Source organism: Betta splendens, chromosome 9 (genome assembly GCF_900634795.4).
Source record: "Betta splendens chromosome 9, fBetSpl5.4, whole genome shotgun sequence".
Taxonomy (NCBI): Eukaryota; Metazoa; Chordata; class Actinopteri; order Anabantiformes; family Osphronemidae; genus Betta; species Betta splendens.
Window position 1 is genome coordinate 29,117,622 of NC_040889.2, and position 20,839 is coordinate 29,138,460.

The window sequence follows — 20,839 nt, forward strand, 5'->3', positions numbered from 1 at the left end:
GCAGTGTTTGGTCTGGGAGGGTTTAAATGCAAACATGTTCATATAATGTCAACTAAAGTATCAGAAGTATCAAATGAAACATATCAGCTGAGTGTGATCATGCAGTGAAACCTGACCCAAACTACTTCGTCTAGAGCCTCTTGTGTAGTTTGTTGTGCCTATTCCTCCTCCTCCTCCTCCTCTTTCCTCTTTTCTTCCTCCTCCTCCTCCTCTTTCTCCTCCTCCTCCTCCACTTCCTCCCCCCTGTCTTCTTGTCTCTGTCCCTCTTCCTCCTTCTCCTCCTCTTCCTCTTTCTTCTCCTCTTCCTCTTTCTTCATCCTCCTCCTCTTCCTCCTCTTTCTTCTCCTCCTCCTTCTTTTCCTCTTTATTCTCCTCCTCCTCTTTCTTCTCCTCCTCCTTCTTTTTCTCTTTCCTTATCCTCCTCCTTTGCCTCCTCCTCTTTCTCCTCCCCTTCCTCCTCTTTCTTCTCCTCCTCCTTCTTTTCCTCTTTATTCTCCTCCTCTTTCTCCTCCTTCTCTTTCTCCTCCTCCTCCTCCTCCTCTTTCTCCTCCTCCACCTCTTTCTCCTCCTCCTCTTTCTTCTCCTCCTCCTTCTTTTCCTCCTTCTCCTCCTCCTCCTCCTCTCCTCCTCCCCCTGCCTTCATCTGTCCCTCTTCCTCCCCTCCACTCTACATCTTCTCTCCCCGCCTTTGTTTTGCTGCCTCTGCGTCTGACTTTGTCCTCCTCTGCGTCTTTCACACTCTCTCCGTCTCCATTCCTCTCTGTCCGCTCGCATCGGGCCGAGGGACGCCGGGCTCCTCTGACAGTGCTCCTAATTAAGACGTAAAACTGTGGGCAGCAGGTTTCTGAAGGTTACACTGTCTGTAGCGCAGGAAGTGATAAAGAATGGAGTCGCTGATGACATGTGACGTTTTCACCAGGGATGATGCAAACCGCTGCTAATGAAGTCGCGACTGTGGTGGAGGAAGTGAAGGGGACAGGGGCCCTGTGTGTGTGTGTGTGTGTGTGTGTGTGTGTGTGTGTGTGTGTGTGTGTGTGTGTGTGTGTGTGTGTGTGTGTGTGTGTGTGTGTGTGTGTGTGTGTGTGTGTCCGTTGGGATTTCAGAGCAGAATTTGAATTTTCTTTAGTTAGTTGCGTCTCATTCACCTCCTCTGTGTGTGTGAAAAGTTTAGTCCTAAATCGTTTATATAGATTTTAATAAAATAATGTAAAACTATTTTAAAAATTTTCAACTTCTCTGTGAGTCTATTGATATGATAAATACACATTGGTCAATTTAAATATTTTTAAATTCAATCAATTTGTGATTTTGTTTCAGGATTTTTATTTTGTTGAAATAAAATTATCATATTGAGAAAATAAATTCTCCACCAATATAAGTGCGTATTAAAGCTTGTTTGGTGCTGATCTGTGTTACAGACATGGTTCATACTGGTGTTTTTTATTCATTATATTTATATGATTATTATTGATGGACTACACCAGCTCGTTCCTGGACTTTGATTATTCTACTGTATGTTTATTATTGTGTCATGGTGGAAAAAGTAGAAATAATTGCAGGGTCTGACTGAATCAGATCAGGTGTAGCTGTTGTTTAAACTACTTCAACTGTCAAAACAATTATTAAATTATGTTCCGTCTTTTTTGTCGTCATAATTAAATGACTTCAGGTGTGAAACATTTTATTAGTGATTCTGTTTCTAGGCAAATAACAGACATTTGGAATTAACATGCACCTGTGGCCGTTTTATTTTTTAGCTTTGTTTTAAGGTGAAAATAAATTATTAAGTGACCCAGAAACGAATGAGTGTTACCCGTTCATGAGAAATGAACAGTTTAGTCGCAGTCGCTTCAGCTAGATAAGGATAGAATTAAGCCGTATCCAAACACATTCCCATCCACGTTCCCATCTGTGTCACATTCCATCATCACTGTATGGAGTTTAGTCTGGCGTGTGATCAGGGCTTAAGCATCCGCAGCAATGTATGAAACCTGTACGAGTGGAAACACGAGTCAAGCTGCATCTTCAAACAGCGACGTCGAGAAGAAACTGAAGTGAAAAGCAAATGCATAAAACATGACAGCTGGCGTTCTTCGTTCAGAAGAAATAATCCTGACACGCCGTGTTGTCGAGCGCATAATAAAAGCCTACAGAATGAGGCGCTGCTCATTAGCATGCGCGTCGCCCTAGCAGTGCAGCTTGACTCCCCCAAAAACTTGGAAACTTGCACCAGAATGCTCTCGGTTAGTGAGTGTAGCATCATATGTGGGTCCTGCTGGTGAAATGAGGCTTGCAGTGTGTATGTGGTGATGAATGAGTGGCCAGTGTGAGCACGGCGGCACCGGAGCTGGACTCGGCACCGGAGCTGGACTCGGCACCGGACCGTGGAGCGTTCAGGCCATCACGCTGCTGAATAATTCCACCTAATACTGAGTGTTTGACACCAGGCTTCAGGCAACTGTGAACGTCTTCGGTCTCTGACATATGCAAATAAATTAACATAATGCAGATCGCGCTCAGATTTGCGCTCGTGGCAGAAGCAGAAGTTGAAGTGAGTGCTGACCCGACTCTGAGCCCGAAAACCAGTGTCAGTGTCGGTGCAGGAAGCGGATCACGAAGAGCGCAGCGGCTTCGCACATGCAGTGTTAGCGTAGCTGGTGTTAGCACAGCTACGTGCGCTAAAGTACCTACAAGACATTTGTCTGCTGAAAACTGGACAAAGTGAGAACGGATTCATTTGCATAGATTAAAAACAAGGAAACGAAGGTGAGCTGACGCTCGTCTGGAGCCGAGCCGAGCTCCATTATTGACAGACAGGAAGTCGCGATTCTGTGCTGTAGCAGAGACACCAGACAGTACAAATCCAAACCCCAACAGGTGCAGCGTTCTCCTCGCTCTTTTTCTCACATACACATGTGACGAGCCGTCGGTATTTGTCTTGAGATGTAAATGCGTGCACTGAGGACACGCGTGCGCTGGGACTTAATCGCTTGATGTCGGCGTGCGTGTCGGCGGCTTCGCTAAGCTGGTAAATCTCAGCCACAAACACCACGGCGGCGTTTCAGCTCCACAATCCTCACCAGTTCATTGGTGTGAGCATCTGAGCCCAATGTGAACTCTAGGCCAAATGTGCCACACTGGCTCTGGCCATATGCAAGCCTTCCACCCTCCTCCCCGCGCTCGTACTGGTGTTGTGAGTACACGAGTCACGACCGTTGGCGGTGGCAACACTCTGACTCACAGAAGCCCTCACAAAAGATCGGGCCAAGCTCCTTCAGCCCAGGCCAAGCCAGGCCGTCTCTGCATAAGACTCTAATTGATTTGATGGACTTGTGATGCCGTTCACACCCCCTTTCCCAAACAAACAGTGCGCCCGGCATTGGTTTCCACTGAGACAAAGAGGCAGCGCCGCCCTCTTCCTGCAGAGCGGCAGTCGGCGACCGCCTGCGAAGGCAGCGCCGGCCTGCCAAACTTGTTAATTTCACTGCTGGGCCTCAGGGAAGGTTTGAGCGCCGCGCACGGATTCACCAGACCAAAGCACCGCTCCACCCCCCCTCCTCCACGAGGCCCGGGTCGACTGGAGCTGGCAGCAAGAGCTTTGAGGACGGACGGCTCAGCTTCAGAGGCCCTTTAAGAAGCACCCCGTGGTTCCTGAAGAGAAACTCCCCGACTGGGTGAAAAGATCCAGGAACCGGAACAAGAACGCTACCAGCCACGTGCAGTGTTTGTCACAATAGTGCCCGTCCGTTGCCTTCCTGCTGCTTTTGAGCAACATTAGACATTACACAGATTTAGGTTTGACATCAGACTTCCTGCAAATGTGTAACGTTCAGTTGTTCGTCCGTTCAGACACAAACGAGCTCCTTTACCACGTGTCCAGGTTCTCACCAACCCAGACGCTGTTAGCAGTGAGAGTTACTGCAGACTGAAGCAGTAACAGGGTGCTGTGACGGGACACAGCAGCGTCGCAGGGACCTGAACCCCACTGGGTCTCAGTGAGCAGAGAAGCCACAGACCCAGTAGAACAATGGCGTCGGCGCCGCGTGGATTCGTCTCCTGGCGTTCAACAGCTCCGTGAGGTTTACGATGTGTGTGTGTGTGTTTGCTATGAATCCTCCACCCTGTGTGTGTTGCTGCTCATGTCTTGCCTGCTAAGGTCACATTAACCCAATTCTCACAGTTTGTAGCCCATGTTTAAAAAAACCACCCAACACCTCCCTGCAGGCAGCGCGGCTTCAGGCTCCTTCACGCTGTTATATTTCCAGCATCGCTGGCCGATGATAACATTATTTACGGCCTGAATTAATATCCGGCTTGATAAGCATATTTTCCTCAGTAGAGCTAACAAGATGCTTTATCACCGAGCCTTTCCACTCAGCGAGCAGCGCTGTAGCACCACCACTGTTCCCTCATATTTCCACCCCGCGAGTTTACAGCCTCGTAAATAACAAGTTTTTGCTGTAAAATCAGATTTAACTTTGAACATGAAGACAGATTTTGGTTGTGAAATATGAAGCCAGAAGCTTTGGTGTAAATCAAGTCTGGGCTCTGCTAAATATGCAAAACACAGCAACGGCACAAATTGGTGGTGGGAGCTAATAAAGAAACACTGCAGTAGGAAACGGGAAGTATGAAAGGCTTTTTATTAGGATTAGATCAAAACACAACGCGTATTTAAAGGATTATGTAAAAATGTTGTTTTGATATAAAATCCGAATAAATGTTGAAATCTTTTGTTTTAAGTTTATAAAGTTTAAAGGTTTAAAAGACGAAGCGACTCTAGATAATTGATGGAACCAATAACAACTGACTCGATGAGTTTCAGGAGGAACTTTGGTGTCTGTCAGATGTTACAGATGTTCAGCACAAAGATAAAACACACAATCTAATAATAACCAAGTCATCAACGCAATCATCTCTTTTGTGCCTTTGATTAGACACAAAGGCACAATTTGCCATGAATGCCTTTGTGTTACCTTTCTCTGCTAATTGTGCTTAATCATGTCATCTGCAGGAAGGCGCTGCGTGTTTGTGGCCGTTCACGTCGGCGCCATTAGCTGCAAACCTTTAATTTGCTGATTAACTCTTTAAAGAGAAGCGAGTCTGTGATCTCTCTGCCGCTCGCTAATAACATCTGAAGGATCAGTGATTCATTAATGACACAAATATGAGATGTTGCTTTTATAGATTTAGGAAACAGAAAATAAATTTAGTTTGTTTTTTATTTGCTAAAAAATATGAATATTCATTGCAAATAAAAGAATGGATTGATGATGCACGATAAAAATGAGGCGCTGCCGTATTTACAGTTGTGGCTCCAGGTTTAGTTGGTTCAGGCCCGGACCGCTCCTCCGTTCACCTCCTGACCGGCGGCGCCAAGCCCGTTTCCCGCTGCATTAGTCTCACCAGGGGCTTCGCCGCCGTCCCGACAGCGCCGTCCAATTACTGCGTCTGTGCTGCGATCGCATGTGAGCCCTGCAGCGCGGCGCCGACGGCCACCGTCCAAGCGCTCAGAACCATCAGGGACTTCAGCCCAAAAGCAGATCTCCAGCACCGCGACTGGCAGCGCGTGAAGCCCGTCGCTGCTGATGAGTCACAGCGAGACCTTTGTTTACACATAGGTTTGTGAACATTGAATCATCTGCACTTTTTTTTAATGTGGAAATTTGACTGATTGAGGCAACAAAGTTTAGTCCACATGGATTTGAAGCATATTTATATCTGGACAGAAAATGTTGTTGTTGATGTTTCCTGAAGATTTAAGGAAGAAAGGAAATATGCTGCTGCAGCCAGAATCTGCTGCCTCGTTAAAAAAGGTCCTGTTACAACAACAATGTATTAATTATGTAAATTATATTTAAATCATTGTTGCAGCTGTGAGTGAGAACCAGACCAGTGGCTGCATTTTACTGGAGCATTTAAATAATATATTTTCTTGCCTGGTAAAATAATGAGTTGTTGTTAGATGACGAGCAGCTCAGCAGTCAAATCTTTAAGCGCCGCTGTCTCGTAAATTTCACTTGGGTTTCATTGCATTGTTGTGTTTTTATTAGAAAGATTCTGCTGCAGTGAAGACGAGTCGCACATAAAGGAGCTTTAGATCCGCTCGCGTCGTGTGACTTTCTGTTGGCGTCACAGCGGCTCATGATGCCGACGGCGCACAACCAGCAAATAACAAGATTTGGATTTGTAGCTTTTATTTATTTGCCTCATTTTCTGCAGCATCTTTTATTTTGTGCTGTTTTTGTTTTTGTTAACCCACATTTAATCGTCAAATATTTAAAAAGCCGTAGTTTGGGTCCAAACAGAAACATGTTAATAACAGGCAAGCGTTCCACATGTCTGCGTGTTTGCTGACGGGGCCGGGCCCCGGAGACGCGGTGGGAGCTTATGTTCCAGCTGAGCGTTTGTGGCGGCTCTCGTGGTCTCTCTGGGAGGACGGCCGCCGCCGTGACACCTAATTTAAAAGTACAGATGAGCCCAGTGGCTGCGTGCAGACGCTGATGCGCCGTGGCACCCACAGGAAAAATGAACAAATGGCCCCTCTTTTTATTTTTGGTTTCTGGTCGGAGTCCACGCTCGGAAGCGTTGCGCATGTTGTGGTTCGGCGCTGAGCTTTGGGGACAACGAACAGCTGTGCGTCCACAGCTGAACTGGCGTCCTTTCCCTTTTTTTGGTGAGTTCAGGTTTCGTGTCCTTTCATCTGCAGCGACTTCCGCGTTGTCTCCGTTTAAGGCGTTTTTTAAATAAATTTTGCCAAGAAGCAACATTTCTTCTTACATTTTCCGTTGCCAACTAGCACCTAAGAAACTTTCATCCACTGTATATGATTCTGTTTTGGTGCTTTGCAGAATTTTCAAATGTCACACTATAATTTTGCAGTTCCAATCTGCCCACCTATCTGCTTTTCCGCTCGGCTCTGAGCGCTGCGGGCATTTTTAGAAACGGCGCAGAAGGCTGCAAAAGGCTCAAACTTAAGGCGTCGTGACCCCAAAGAAGAATCTAAACTTTAATCGAAAGAACGCGGAGCCGCAAACAGGTTTTCAGTGGCCTCTTAGCGCCACCGAAAGCTGTGACTAGTTCTTCCTACAAGCATCTGTTTAGCACTAATAGCTAAAAAGCACACTGGCAGATACAGGAGTGTTTTTGTGAATGCATTGTACAACAAATGTTCAAATGTGCGGCATGTGGCTCCACGTGGGAAACGGAGGGAGAGATTTTTACAAGAAAGTCCGAATGCGAGTGTGTCGCCTGGCGGGTCGCGGAGCGGCCCATCAGCTGGCGCACGCCGCGCACAAAGGCCCCGCTGTGGGCGAGGACGGCGGCGGCTGCGTGACAGCCAGTCCATTAGCCGGAGCCCCAGTCGTCCGACTGGGAGGAGGCCCGGTTGAAGCACTTCAGCACATATCGGAGCGGAACAATCTCTCCTCTGTCTGATCCTCCTGGCGCCGCTCCACGGCCGTCCTCCCACCGTCTCCCTGTCTTATGATTATTTCATGCTTTTAAATTCTTTATGCCGCATCGCTGTGGCATCGGCCCCGCAAGAGCAGAGTGGCGCGTTGGCCATACAGTACATTCACACTACAGTTATTTGGACGGCGCTCCGGTGTGGCTCTGTCCCGGTCCCTCGGTTGGATTCTGCTCGTCCATTAGTGCCATCTGTGCCTTCCTGCGCCGTCTGTGAGGCCCCGTCGACGCCAAAACGATTGGCATTTCTCTGGAACAACCAGAGGGACGGTGCCCAGAGCTTTTAGCTGCCAATGATGTGCACTTACTCTGACAAAACCGGAGAGGGTGGGGGTGGGGGTGGTGGCGGGGGGGGCAGCTGCACCTCGAGCGCTGAGGCTCGCGTGGAGGCCTCACACCTGGACCACCTGCTGCAGCCTCGTGAGCTCAAAGGCCTCGAACGAGTCCCCGACCACGACGCCACAGCTTCCTGCACACGCATGAATCACAGTGTGAGGTCCAACAGCCCGTTTCCTTCTGAGCACCTGATCGGAGCCTCTCTGCTGCCTGAGGTCAGAGAACCGGCATGAGACGCGCTTGAGTTCAGCTGCTTTCTGCTAAACTTCACAGTGGAAGAAGTATTGTCCTCCCATGTACCTTATGTGCTTGTTTAATCTTTATTCATCTCTTTACAATGAGAAGAAATGCCCAAGTTGTCAGCGAGCATCATGTATTTGGCCGAGTCTCAGGTGGCTCTGATTTCCCAGCAGGCCAGATGGCAGCGCTGTGTGGGCAGTGTGTGTGTGTGTGTGTGTGTGTGTGTGTGTGTGTGTGTGTGTGTGTGTGTGTGTCTGTGTGTGTGTGTGTGTGTGTGTGTGTGTGTGTGTGTGTGTGTGTGTGTGTGTGTGTGTGTGTGTGTGTGTGTGTGTGTGCAGCTCGCTCACACTCTGGCTCTCTCCCCTGTCCCCGTGCAGCTGTGCTTCTCCCTCCAACTTGAACTTTTAATTTGCTCAATATGTGGCAGAGGACACGGAGTAAAACAGAACACATGGCTGGTGGCTGAGGCTCGACGGGCAGGGGCTCCAGGAGACGAGCTGTGCTTTAACAAGTCAGAGGATGAATCAGACGCGTTCAGGTCTCTGAGCGCGGCTGCTGCAGCTGCTTCGGCGTCTTCAGCCTGAACGCTGAGGAGCGGAGAGTGGAAATGTTGAGTGACGCGAGGCGGCGCCGGTCCGACAGGAGGAGCTGCCTCCAGAACCTGAGCCGGGAGCTGCTTCAGACGTCCGCTGGTGTAAACTGTCCAGACCGGGTCCGTGGAGCGTCTCGTTGCCTCCGTGTGAAGCCCTGTGATCTGCAGGACGCTGCTGATGATGCTCCTGCCCGATATCAGCTAGCCGCTCGGCTCATTAGCATTTTGTGGCAACAACAGACGAGTGTTGGAGCAACGTGATGCGCTGCAGTCGCCCCGTTGTGTTGGATTAAGTAAACCCTAGATTAACGAAGCTACTGTATAGGCTGCAAAGCTCGAACGTGGGGAAAAAGGCTCTGTTCTGGTAATAAAGTCGTTCAAAGCCTGAAGCTTATCACTGCAAAATAAGCATCTTGCAACTGGATTACAACTCTCATGCTAGCAAGCGTTTCACACCACAGTCCAGATGGGAGCTTCGCTGTGAAACCTAAACGCCGCGTCGCCTTCGCTCCCTCCACAAAATGAACGCCACAAAGTGTTCAACCGATTATTAGGACAAAGCTCACGTCCGCTCTTCATTTCCTTTTCTGACCAAATATTTCTGATGTGTTTTATTTATGAATCAGAACTCAAAGACAAAAGTTAGATATCAAAACACACAGTGTGTGGATATAATAATGTGTATAGTGTGTTGATAATGTGGTGGAACATTCTGGTTTCTCGCTGCGGCGCAGGTTGAGTGAACGTCAGAGATGTGAAAAGCGCCGCCGTCGTTCAGCTCAATGATTCCTTTGTTCCTCGATGCAGCTTCCAAACAGGTGCAGGGGCTGAAGCGCTGTAGTTGATCTTGGAAATGATTGCACTTTACGCACACATGCGGTGGAAGGCGCTAAGCTAGCCAGCAGTTGGTGTGGCTCCTTGACGTCTTCTGAAGCGTTTGCACAACCCTGCAGCCGTGTTGACTCACGTGATCTCCTCCCAAGTCCCACCTTGAAGCGAGGAAGTGGAAGAACAGCCTGAGCACCTTGAAGGCCTCAGACACGCGGCCTGGTGCTGCTAGCGCACGCCCGCTAGCGCACGCCCGCTAGCGCACGCCCGCTAGCGCACGCCCGCTAGCGCACGCCCGCTAGCGCACGCCCGCTAGCGCACGCCCGCTAGCGCACGCCCGCTAGCGCACGCCCGCTAGCGCACGCCCGCTAGCGCAGTTGGTGAGGTTGAAGTGGTGGCTGAGCGGATCTTTGTGTGCTTCAGACAGTACATGGCAGCGTTTGGTGGGAGTTCTGGGGGATTCAGTCTCCTCTGGGTGCGAGCGCTCAGATCCAACACGCACACACTCTCTCCACTTCACTTCTGGAGCTCTGCCTCCATTTACAAGCCAACAGTGACAAACATGTCGCCTGAGCTCTGAATGCAGTCCCAGCGTGGACCTCGGCGGCCGGTTCCACCAACGCTGGCCCAGTTCAGGAGGACGCGCTGACCCAGTCCTATGGTGCGTTTAGGTACCGAGTCAGGAGCTCTCAGGATCTGCAGGTTTCTGTCGTTTCTGTCTGAGACCTGCATCCTAGCTCTTCTACCCAATGAACAGTGGCTGCCCATTTAAATGACTGGTTTGGCCCTCACCTTCCACTTCCTCCACCAGTAAACCAGTGGAGCGTCCGTAATGAACCCGATTAATCATCTCAGAGTGGATTCCTCCTCTGTCGCTTCCCCACCTGACTCACCAAGGCTCCGCGTCCGTCTGACGAGATGCCGCTGACACACTCAGACTATTGTCGTGCGGCTCCGGTGGCACAGGTGGGCCGCCGTCGCTCCAGCATGGCCCAGTTACAAGGCGGCGCTCCCTGCCAAGTCGGGCCTCGCTCGTCCGGGAACAGGGGAGCTGGAATGGGTTTGACCGTATTGTGCTGCACCTGCTTCGCCCTCACACCAGATCCCCCGTGCTTCGCCTGCCATTCTGCTGCCACAGAGACTCCTTCTCCCCTCAACGAGCCCCCGCGCCGTAAAACCCGTGAAATCCACTGAACTTAGCCGCTCTGATGGCCGCGGCCAAAACAGCATCTGATGTGCCTTATTTGTTGACTGTGTGAGATTAGTTGCAGAGGGTACACGTCGAGGGGCTTAGCATGCAGAGATGGAGCGGAGCCCCCACCCCTCCACCAAACACCCAGCAGCGCTGCCAAATAATGAGGAATGGAAGATTCTCCAGCTTGTCTAAAGCTCTCGTCACAGTCGGCCCATGCACACTTTGCTGTGGAGCCAGACTGTAGTGCAGATACTGTAGGAGCTCCCGCACCAGAGGAGCCGTTCAGCAGGAGGCTCGCCAGCCGACGCCTCGCTCACTTCTGCTCGTGAGACCTGAAGCCGCCGCCTGGACGGCGCGTGCAGCACTGGCCTTTAGTTTCCTGCTGCTCCAGTGCATTTAACAAGCACAGCCACCGAGAAGCAGGCGCCCACAGGAGGACAGCAGGGAGCAGCATGAGGCTGCAGCAGCAGCAGGTCCTGGTGGTCCGTCCAGCATCAGTCAGAGGCTCCAGACCAGAGGACGGCGGACTCGTTCTTACGCTGGGCCTGTGTTCAATCATTCAGGAGTGTGATCGTCTCTGTTGTTGTGGCCGAGCCGCTGTGATGCGTTTACTTACGTTAGGAATCTGCACCAGGTGACACAGTGTTCCTCCGTCACTCAGACAGGAGGCTGAGAGTTTCTGAGTCCTTCATTTTATTAACGTAAATGATTTTCTACTAATTTACTTATAATAGGATTCCTGTGTCACTGGTTACATGAACCAGCCTTCATCACACATGCACAGGATGTAGTGTCTGCTCTGAAACATCACTAAGCGGCGTTCTGCTGCATACGACTCAGAGGAGGTACAGGAGATTCAGGAGGTGCAGGAGGCAGAGGAGGTGCAGGAGGCAGAGGAGGTGCAGGAGGCAGAGGAGGTGCAGGAGTCGCAGTAGGCAGAGGAGGCAGAGGGGGCAGAGGGCTGGAGGCCGCTGGCTGCTGCACATTCGCTGTGCGAGAGCTCCCTCTTGGTGCCAGTCGTTGGTGAACAGGCCTCTGCTGCGCTGAGAGGCTCCGACAGCTGCTTCACACAATACACATGTGCACGGGAAGCAGCGGGTTCGCTGGGTATTAAAAGAGTAGGAGCTGAATGTTATGTTGTTTATTAGAAATTATTATTATTATTATTGTTATTATTTTATCCCTTTAAATTTTGTATTTTATTACATTCTGAATTTTGCTTTATTTTATTTTTATATTTTAATGGATTCATTGTTCTCATATTTTCTCCCGTCGGCTTCTGACATAATTCAACGTGACTCTCTCTCTCTCTCTCTCTCTCTCTTTCTCTCTCTCTCTCTCTCTGTGACTTTCAGGGCCGCTGTGTTAATTTCAGCCGCGTGCAGCATCAGTAGAGGAGGAGGACGTCCGGTTCGTCCTGCAGCTGAAACCACTGGTCACACGCTTCTTCGTGCACTAGCTCCTCCTCGTCCACGTGGATCCTTCACTTCTGTGTCTTAACTTATTTGCTGTGTTTCTTCCACCCTCTCTTTAAACCAAAGACTGACCGACGAGCTGCGTTGGGTCCCTGAACTCACCACGCACACTTTACTCCAGTAGCTTTCAGGGCCTAACGCATTCTGACCATATTGTGCCTCCTGCGAAAAAAAACCCTGTTTTCATCCACAGACGGAAGCTATCTTCCAAAAACAGAGACGAGGAAGAGGCCTGCGGTCAGAGCGGCCGCTGGGCCTCACGACTGCACAAGTCGCTGCCTCGTGGCCACGTCTCATCACGGGTCCTGTCCGAGTCGGGCGGCGCTGTGCGCCCGCTGGCCGCCCTTTCACTGGCTCATCTTGTCATTTTAACACTGAGAAGTGCACACGCATGACAAATTGTGGACAGGACGCCCTAAGGTCCTGGAGACTTGCCCTTCATTGTATTTTATTTTTTTGAAGACACCTTCCTCTCGTTATGCGCTCAGGACACGGAAAATTAATAGAGCGTTATTGGGCCGCGGGACAGGCTCCTGAGCGGCACCGGCCCGGCTCCGAGGGGGCGATGCCTCCAAGACCCTGACGCGGCGCTTGGTGCTGTTTGCCCGTTTCCAGCACAGTCTGCTCTCTGCTCAGCAGCGCGTAGCACATCACAGCCCATAAAGCAGCCTATCAGTTAGGCCTCCGCACATATAGATCCTCCTCTGGACACGTCTCAATCCTCCGAGGGGCCGCCCGGCCGCGTCACAACTCGCCAGTTCTCTGGGCACCAGAAAATCCAAGTTTAATTAAAATAATTAAAGGCAACAGGAAGCAGCAGCCTGTGAAGGCTTGGCTGTCTCACTTTTATGCCTTTTGACATTGAATGACCTATTACTGCTACTGTTGTTCACGGGGGAAAAAGGAGGCCGCCGCGACGCCGCCGCGCTCCCCAAACGCAAACCCAAAGCAACGGATGCGATGGACGGATAAGTATTGTTCATTTCCAGAAATTATGTCTCCCCCTCCACCCCCAGCTCCCTCACCCCAAAAACACAGGCATATATATTTATCTATATTGTGGATTTCTGCAGCACGCTGTCATGACGCCAGTCCCGAATGATGTCAGCGTGAGCGGAAACACTGTGGGGGAGGAAAGGGGGCGGCAGCTGAAGAAAAAGGCTCGAATGATCCAGTCACTTCGGATACCGGACTTCAGGGGCAGAATGGATATTCGAGTCGAAACCTGACAAAGCGGGAAGCTTTGACGGGAAGCGGTATAGACAATGACCAGTGGCTGGGTCAGTGGGATGTCTCTGTGCAAGCGGGGAAGCTTATCAAATGACACTAAAATTAAGTTCAGCAAGCGTCAACTTTGAGGGAGTGGAGGAGCGTCCGCGTCTAATTATTCCTTTGTCTGGAGCGCGTCCCGATCGCAGCCATATAAATAATTCCAAATCAAATCCTGGGGGTGAGCTGGTATTTGTGTCCGACTTAAACGCGTTTAGCCTCTTGCATAATTTTGCGGCATTTGACATTTAATGGGCTCGTCGGCGTCTTTCTGGGCATTTTAGCGCCTCGACCAGGAGCGAGCGACGTTATTAACCCAAACTAATGAGGTGTTTCCGTACAGTCACAGCTCAGTCGCCACCTCCTGACGCCTATTGTTTGTTCCCTTGAATCCAATGTATTTTTGTATTTCTGCACTTTTTAAAAATGAAATTGTGTTAATGTCATTTAAAAATCAGCACAAGTGAAAATCTTTTTAAATCATTTTTTTACTGTCACTAGTTTGAATTGTTGATGTTAATTTTAGGTAAAAAAAAATTGTGTACATTTTTACATTTATATTTTTTGTGCATGCACATTTTTTTCTTCCTTCACTTTCAGCTCAATGAATGAGTCAAAGTGTAATTTAATGTTTCATATCTTTTCAATTAATTGTACAGTTTTTATAGTGTTTATATTCATGCAGCACCTTTAGGTCCAGGCTCCACAAGCTGCACATGTGTGACCTGCAACTAAAACTGTTTTCCGTCTGTCTGTTAAATATACGTCTCCTGACCAAAGCGGTGTGTGTGTCTCTGCTCGTGGCCCGTGTGCTGAAGGCCTGTCTTTAATTGGGCCCTCGCAGACTCGATGTGTGTGGACAGTGTTCAGCCTCCTGTGAAGCTGCTCACTCTCGCACACGAATACCTGCGAGCTGCAGACATGAGAACATGCTGCAGCAGCTGAGGCGAGTTCATGCAGCAGCTCATCACCCATCACATTCCACTTATTGCTTATTTGTTTCTTTATTGTCTGTCCAGATTTAATCACTGACTAAAACACATGTCCGACTGAAGCCTGAGCTCTGTTACAGTCAGTCCTTTTATTTTGCAGTCAGAACGTGTCACACCTGCGGATGAAGCTCCTCAGGTTCGGTTTGTTTCACGCTCGGACGCGTTGCTCTGTTGCGTTAACGCTGCCTGAACCTGTGACTCATCCTGTGCGTTGGTTCCTCGTGATCAGACGCTGATCTCTGCATTGACGACCATGAGCGGCTGCCGAGACATCTTAAGGAAAAACTGCCTTAACGAAGTCTCTGCTCTGATTTGCTCCTTTGATCCACGGCTGCAGGAAAAACGAAGGAGTTGATTTGAGTTGTTAGGATTTAATCTGAGCTGTAAATGAGCAATGCCAGAAATAAAACCAAAACCACGCTCACACCGACGTCCTTGGCTCAGCATCAGTCCTTCCCCACGTCCACCCCCTGTCTGTGGCACAGTGTCTTTGAGCAAGGCATCGATCCTCAGGTTGCTGTGGCAGCTCCGTCTGCTCCAGACAGTATCTGTATTCTCATATGTGTAGGAAAAAAATCTGGGAAAACTAGAATTTCTACCAGAAACTTTCAGTGCCAAGACACAAAGATGAACATTTTTCAGGCTTTGAAAACTGTGACAAAATTTTCATTCTGTTTTTTAATGAAGCGCTGTCGTTCCCCTCTGAAGCCTGTTCATATATCACGCTGCCATTCAAGCTTATACATCATGTGAAATGTAAACGGGCTCGGTACATAGCAACGCGCTGCCATAGTCGAACAAACAAAATAGTTTGGAGATGAAAAGACGTCTGAGCAGCAGAGAGCAGCTGAATTACCCAAAAGATGTCGTGTGTTTGAAGAAGCTTAGACGCTGCAAATATTCTGCATTCCAGCAGGAAGGAAGTTCACAAATATGCTACAAAACAGAAACAAGATGGGAAGTTTGAGCGATAAAAATCCACTTCAGGGGCCTTTTTGTGGCTGCTGAAGGCCTTGCGTCCGGCGCCTTCGTAACGGAGCTGATCCGTCTCTAACTTCCTGTCTGGGAAAGCGTGAGGCCGGCGGCATCCGCAGGTCTTTGCATTCTTCTATTTTTACATTAACGCTGACAGCCAAGAAAACACAGAGCGAGCTCCTAAATCCACCCTGAGCCGTGCCACAAGGTTCTGTTTTCGCAATTTGATGGAGGGGGCTTATCCGCCATGAAGTCTCAGCCGCCACTCTGCCTGATAAAGTTTCTGAGCAGGCAGCGCGGGGACTCCAGCAGCTGTTGCTCCGGCACCGCCGGCTTCGCAGGTTTGCCCCATTTGCACATGTGGTGACGGTGGGATCGAGCTCTGCAGGGGCCGGGCCCAGACCGGGCCCAGACCGGGCCCAGACCGGGTCGGATGCGGGAGCACATCCGCCCTGACAACAGCTTGTTAGAGTTGACACTTGGTTTCATGCGCTACAGTTAAATCCCTCTCAGGCGAAGCGCAGGGCTGCTGTTCTGTGGCGGCTGAGGAAAACGCGGGGGGGGATTAGGTCGCACGCGGGGGGATTTCTGGGCTTTGTTGATGCTCTTTCTTCGGAGCTGGTGGTGACTTTAAAGTCACTTATTGAAACGATGCTCTGCACCCCACACCGGTTTGCACTGTGGGCCTTTAAATGAATCGTCCTGTTTAGGAAATGAGAACTGTCAGATATTAAGTGTCACACGATCGAAATCAGATAAATAAGTAACCAGACTAATATTACTGTAAAATCAACCTTCGGTCTCTGCGTTTAGCAGCAGGTGAGAGGTCTGGGTTTTATTTAGTTTTACTGTAATAATATTGTCTGAACTCGTAAAAGGTTGCAGCTTATTTTTTCTGCCACTTTTTGTTCTACGCGTTTGAATTTAATAACTGCTGTTTTTTTGCCCTCCTCTCACAGATGCTCCTGCTAGGTATGAAATAATGATGCCACAATATGTGTGTTGAAGCTCCGCGGGGGCATACGTTGAGTCAGACCCGGCCCGATCACCTGTCCGGCCCGGAGGCCTTTTCGGGCTTCTGCTCCCCACAAACCTGCAACACACTGACTGCCAGCGCCGCAGCGCCGGTCCGAAGCCGCGGTGACGGACGGAGCCCCTGAGCCAATCACGGGGGGCTGAGAGCTCGGCCCGAGCCTGTGGGGGTGGAGCCCAGCCAGGCTCGGGTCGAGTCACCTTGCCAGGAGCGCTGTGCAGCGCTTTAATGAAGGCAGAGGGGAACTTTGGCTGGAGGTGTTTGCATGTAATCATGTCACATTTGCAAAGAGGGAGAGGAGGCGGCGGATCACTTCCGACTTCTCCAGCAGATGTTTGGAAATGGTGCTAATGTTGTGGATTATGTCAGCGAGCAGCTCTGACGCTAACGAGGACTGAGCTCGCGTCGGCCAACTGTGCTTTTAACAGGATGCGTCAGGACCAGGTGACGCTTTTCACTGTTCCGTTGCACCAGCAGGAAAAGCTCGAGCGTCATGGAGCTGCAGTTTGGCTTGTTGTGGTACTGATTCCTCTTTTATTTTGGTACCGCTTCCCGTTTTGGTTCCGTCATGTTTAGTTGCTGCTTGTCGTTCCTTGTCACGTGTTTGCCTCTTGTTGCTTGTTTGGTCCAACCACTCACCTTGACCCGTTGCCACATTGTTGCGTTTTGTCACAGCTGTTCAGCCTTCACCTTGGTTCCCAGTTCAGTATGAGGTCCAGCTCTTGTTCCCGTCTCTATCCAGTTTTGCCTAGTCCCTGTCGGTACCGCTGTGTTGTTGCATGTTCTGTCCCTGACTTTTGCCTGCCGGACCATAATCTCTATGGTGGACGAGGTGGGACCAGTTGGGACCAGGTGCACCAGTTGGGACCAGGTGGACCAGTTAGGACCAGGTGGAACCAGGAAGGGAACAATGTGGGACCAGGTGCACCAGTTGGGACCAGTTAGGACCAGGTGGAACCAGGAAGGGAACAATGTGGGACCAGGTGCACCAGTTGGGACCATGTGGACCAGTTTGGACCAGGTGCATTAGTTGAGACCATGTGCATCAGGTGGACCATGTGATAGGCCTGAGCACCTTCTCAGTGGAAGCAGATGTGACTGAGCTGCGATCTGCCTGATTTCACTCTCCATTTCTTAATGCATCACTTTCTAAAGATCCATGTTCTTAGTTGTGAATTTGAGACAAACAAACTGTGATGACGTCGTTTTCTGGATGCGTAAACATCCACGTGAAGCGGACCCGTCCTCAGGCAGCTCCTGGTCCCGTCGCCGTGCTCTTCCTCCCAGCACCGGCCTCAACGCAGGAGGGACGGCGGATCCCAAACACTGTTTACAACCTCAGCTGCTGTGCTCGCTGGGCCGAACAAACACAACCCTCCCACGCGCCTGGTGCCACTTCTCTCTAGCCTGGCATCGTTTAACATTACGATATTTTCCCGGTGTTTGCCCACGGATGATGAGGCTCTCATTGCTATGCATGTGCCAGATGAATCATAAACCTATACCATATGCCATCGCAATTTGCTGATGGGCCCAAGCTGTTTTGGTGGATATAAAATCCAGGGATTATGGAGGCTTGATCCTCAGTGAATGAAGGGAGGACAGGGCGGTGACGGTGAAAGGTGGTGGGTGCCGCTTCCGATTGGTCCAGAGGTCAGACTCCGGGGATCGACGCCTCCAGAACTGCCTGATCTCACAGGGGCTGCGAGGTATTAGCTCCACCTGGTGCGCTGTGCAAGCAAACAAGCCATTTGACGTGCACATAGACAACAACATGTTTGTCCCCTCGTCCCCTGCTGCTGCAGCGGAATGGAAGCTGTCAGGAACAACAGGACGGGTCCTCGGGGAATCGCTGTCGCCACGTGGCGCCCGACTAAAGCTCTCATTTATTGTTTATTGACAAAAGGTGAGAGATTCCACGACGTGACTCTGGTTGTTAACCAGCAGCAGGAATTAAAGGCTTAGCTGCATTAGTGAGAGTGAACATTGTTGTTTTTCATCAGACCCTGAAATTCAATTCATTTCAATTCAATTTTATTTACAGTATATAACATCAAAACACAACAAGCTTAACTTTAAAGGCACTTTACAAAGTAAGGTTTAAGACCTCACACAATTTAAATAAACAGATCCCACAAACACCAAGCCTTTAGTTTGACAGCAACAGTGGAGAGGAAAAACTCCCTCTCTAACGAGGAAGAAACCTCCAGCAGAACCAGAAAAGCACTGCAACAACAACAAGCAACAACAGAGCAGAGGCAGGATGGTTCTCAATGATATCTGCTTCCACCTTTATTACATTAGATTTAAAGAGGTTGGATGTTAAAATGGCTGTTGGTGAATAAACTTGACCACAGTTTACAGAGATTTAATTTCACTTTGATTTCTGCTATTATCAGCTAATAAAGTTTTGTGATTGAAACAAAGGGTGAAGAAAACAAACTGAAGCCGCAGCTTTTTCACTTTTGTCAATATAAACAAACGTTTGAGATGATAAAATAAAACACAAACTTCCTCCAGTGTTGAAAGGATGTGAATCTGACAGCATCAGGAGCTGTTGGAGCTCAGGGCTGACGGTGCTGAGGCGCCGTGGAGGTCAGAGCGGTGGGTGTGGGTCCACGTGAGGGAGCTCAGCCTCAGTTTTGCTCCAGGTTCACGTATCACAGAGCATTTGCATCAGATCAGCTGCCGAACAGTCGTCCTGCTTCACCTCGGACGGAGAACAAAGGCCGAAGCGGCTTCAGCTCAAACTTTCTGCTGGGCTTTACTGCACTTTTAAAGGTCGCCTGAACTCACCGCTCGGCTCCTCGGCAGCTTTAATGCATCGCTGCTTAAGTAATTGCACCACAGGCGCAGCAGCTTCGGCGTTAACCACCATAACTCAAACTAACAGCATGTGTAAGCGATTACCTCGTACTTTTTAATTGAGTGGTTCCAGAGAAGCTCCAACTTCGGCCTTTTACGAGTCGGGGCTCTTTTAACGGCGCGGCCACCGTAATTCGATAATCATTTTCATTTGGTAGAATGCTGGCGATCAATCTGATGGATGACTTCATCAATCCTTATAGCAGAGTCTGAATGTAAGCCGAGAGGCCATGAATCGCGCCTTTATGAATCACACTCCTGCTAAAAGTTGATTAGTGAGCTGTTACAGCAGGGAAATACAGCCACACTTGATATTCATTAAGATGAGGTGTTAGTGCCAGCGTTACACGCTTTGTCACAATAAATTTCCCATTTGCATGAAAATGGGCTCCGAAATTTTAATGGCAAAAATACAGTCTAGCTCATTGTGGCGAGTTTGGCAGCGACGGGCGAAGTCGATTATTCATGAGGCTGGCAGGACGGCGGGCGCCGCCATCTGAAGTGTGGTCGAAGCAGCTTTAATCAGTGAATCTCACTCCTGTTGTTTGTGTAGCATGAACACAATGAAGCTTTTTATTGGTCCTGAAGCTGGATGTGAGCGGAGTCAAACGCTGGCTTCAGCCACAGAATGCCGTGGATTAACCTGTCTGTCCAGTGGATTTACTGAAGTCATCAACCGGGAAATTCAATTAGAAAAGAGATTTCAGAGCTTTGGTGTTTGGTTCGTCTCGAAAACACAGGATTCCCGTGTGTCTGATTAAACGAATGCGCCATTTGTACATGTTCATTTGCTGATTAGAACTTGATGGTTGCGACCTGCTGGACGGCGTTCCATTCAGTGTGAGCTGCGCTCATATAAACGGCTTCCTTCCTGCTGGACCGTTTTTATTTAGACTCTAAAGCCTCTGAGCCGTGAAGGAGCAGCACCATCCACTCACTTGTGTCAGATCCTTCTAGAGGTTCCTGTGGACGGATGAAGGGGCGACCGCGGACCCTGACCTGAGCCGGTCCTCCTCCTGCAGGGCAGCAGGACCACAGCATGTGTGCTCCCACCTCCAGCGGCCAAGCTGCTACCGGTGAATGAATGGGCTCAAACGCTGCTGCTTGGAGGCCCAGTGTTGGTAGATGCAGGTTGTAACTGCCTGAAGCGAACGCTGGAGGATCAATCAAGGTGCCGACAAGCTTAACTGCAGTCACTCAGTTCTGCACTAAGAAATCACACGACTGTGAACTGAAATGGGCACATTTTTCCATAAGCAACCAGAGGATCTGGTTTCTGTGAACAAGTGTCACTTTATTAGTCCTTAATACATTAAAAAAACAAAGACAATTCAGCAGCACTGAAAGAAGCGATGAGAAGGTTCCCAACGTGCGATGTGATCTTGAGGAACCGGTGGATCCTGTCTATTTGCTGGGATCAGTAGAGTGTGAGCTTCTTCGTTGTGCAGGAAGACGCGCGTCCTGTTCACATAATGAGACGCCTCGAGGAGAAGCAGGATCGAAGCGTCTCTGTGCCTCAGATGTCACAGTTTCAACCCAAAGCGCCTCCTCTGACAGAGCGTCTGAGTGGAA

General features: G+C 49.7%; 1 protein-coding gene across 3 annotated transcripts in view; it reads left to right on the forward strand.

Moving 5' to 3' along the window:
- Positions 1-14,824, forward strand: part of antxr2a (ANTXR cell adhesion molecule 2a) — a 48,866-nt gene extending 34,042 nt beyond the window's left edge. The window contains exon 18 of one of the 3 annotated variants that reach the window (XM_029162547.3): positions 3,881-7,805. In XM_029162547.3, the coding sequence (XP_029018380.1) occupies positions 3,881-3,937 (57 nt within the window). In that variant the 3' untranslated portion in view covers positions 3,938-7,805. Of the gene's footprint in view, positions 1-3,880; positions 7,809-12,013 lie in introns of those variants that run through there. The other 2 variants (XM_029162549.3, XM_055511638.1) reach the window with 2 other exon arrangements.
- Positions 14,825-20,839: the final 6,015 nt, after the last annotated feature.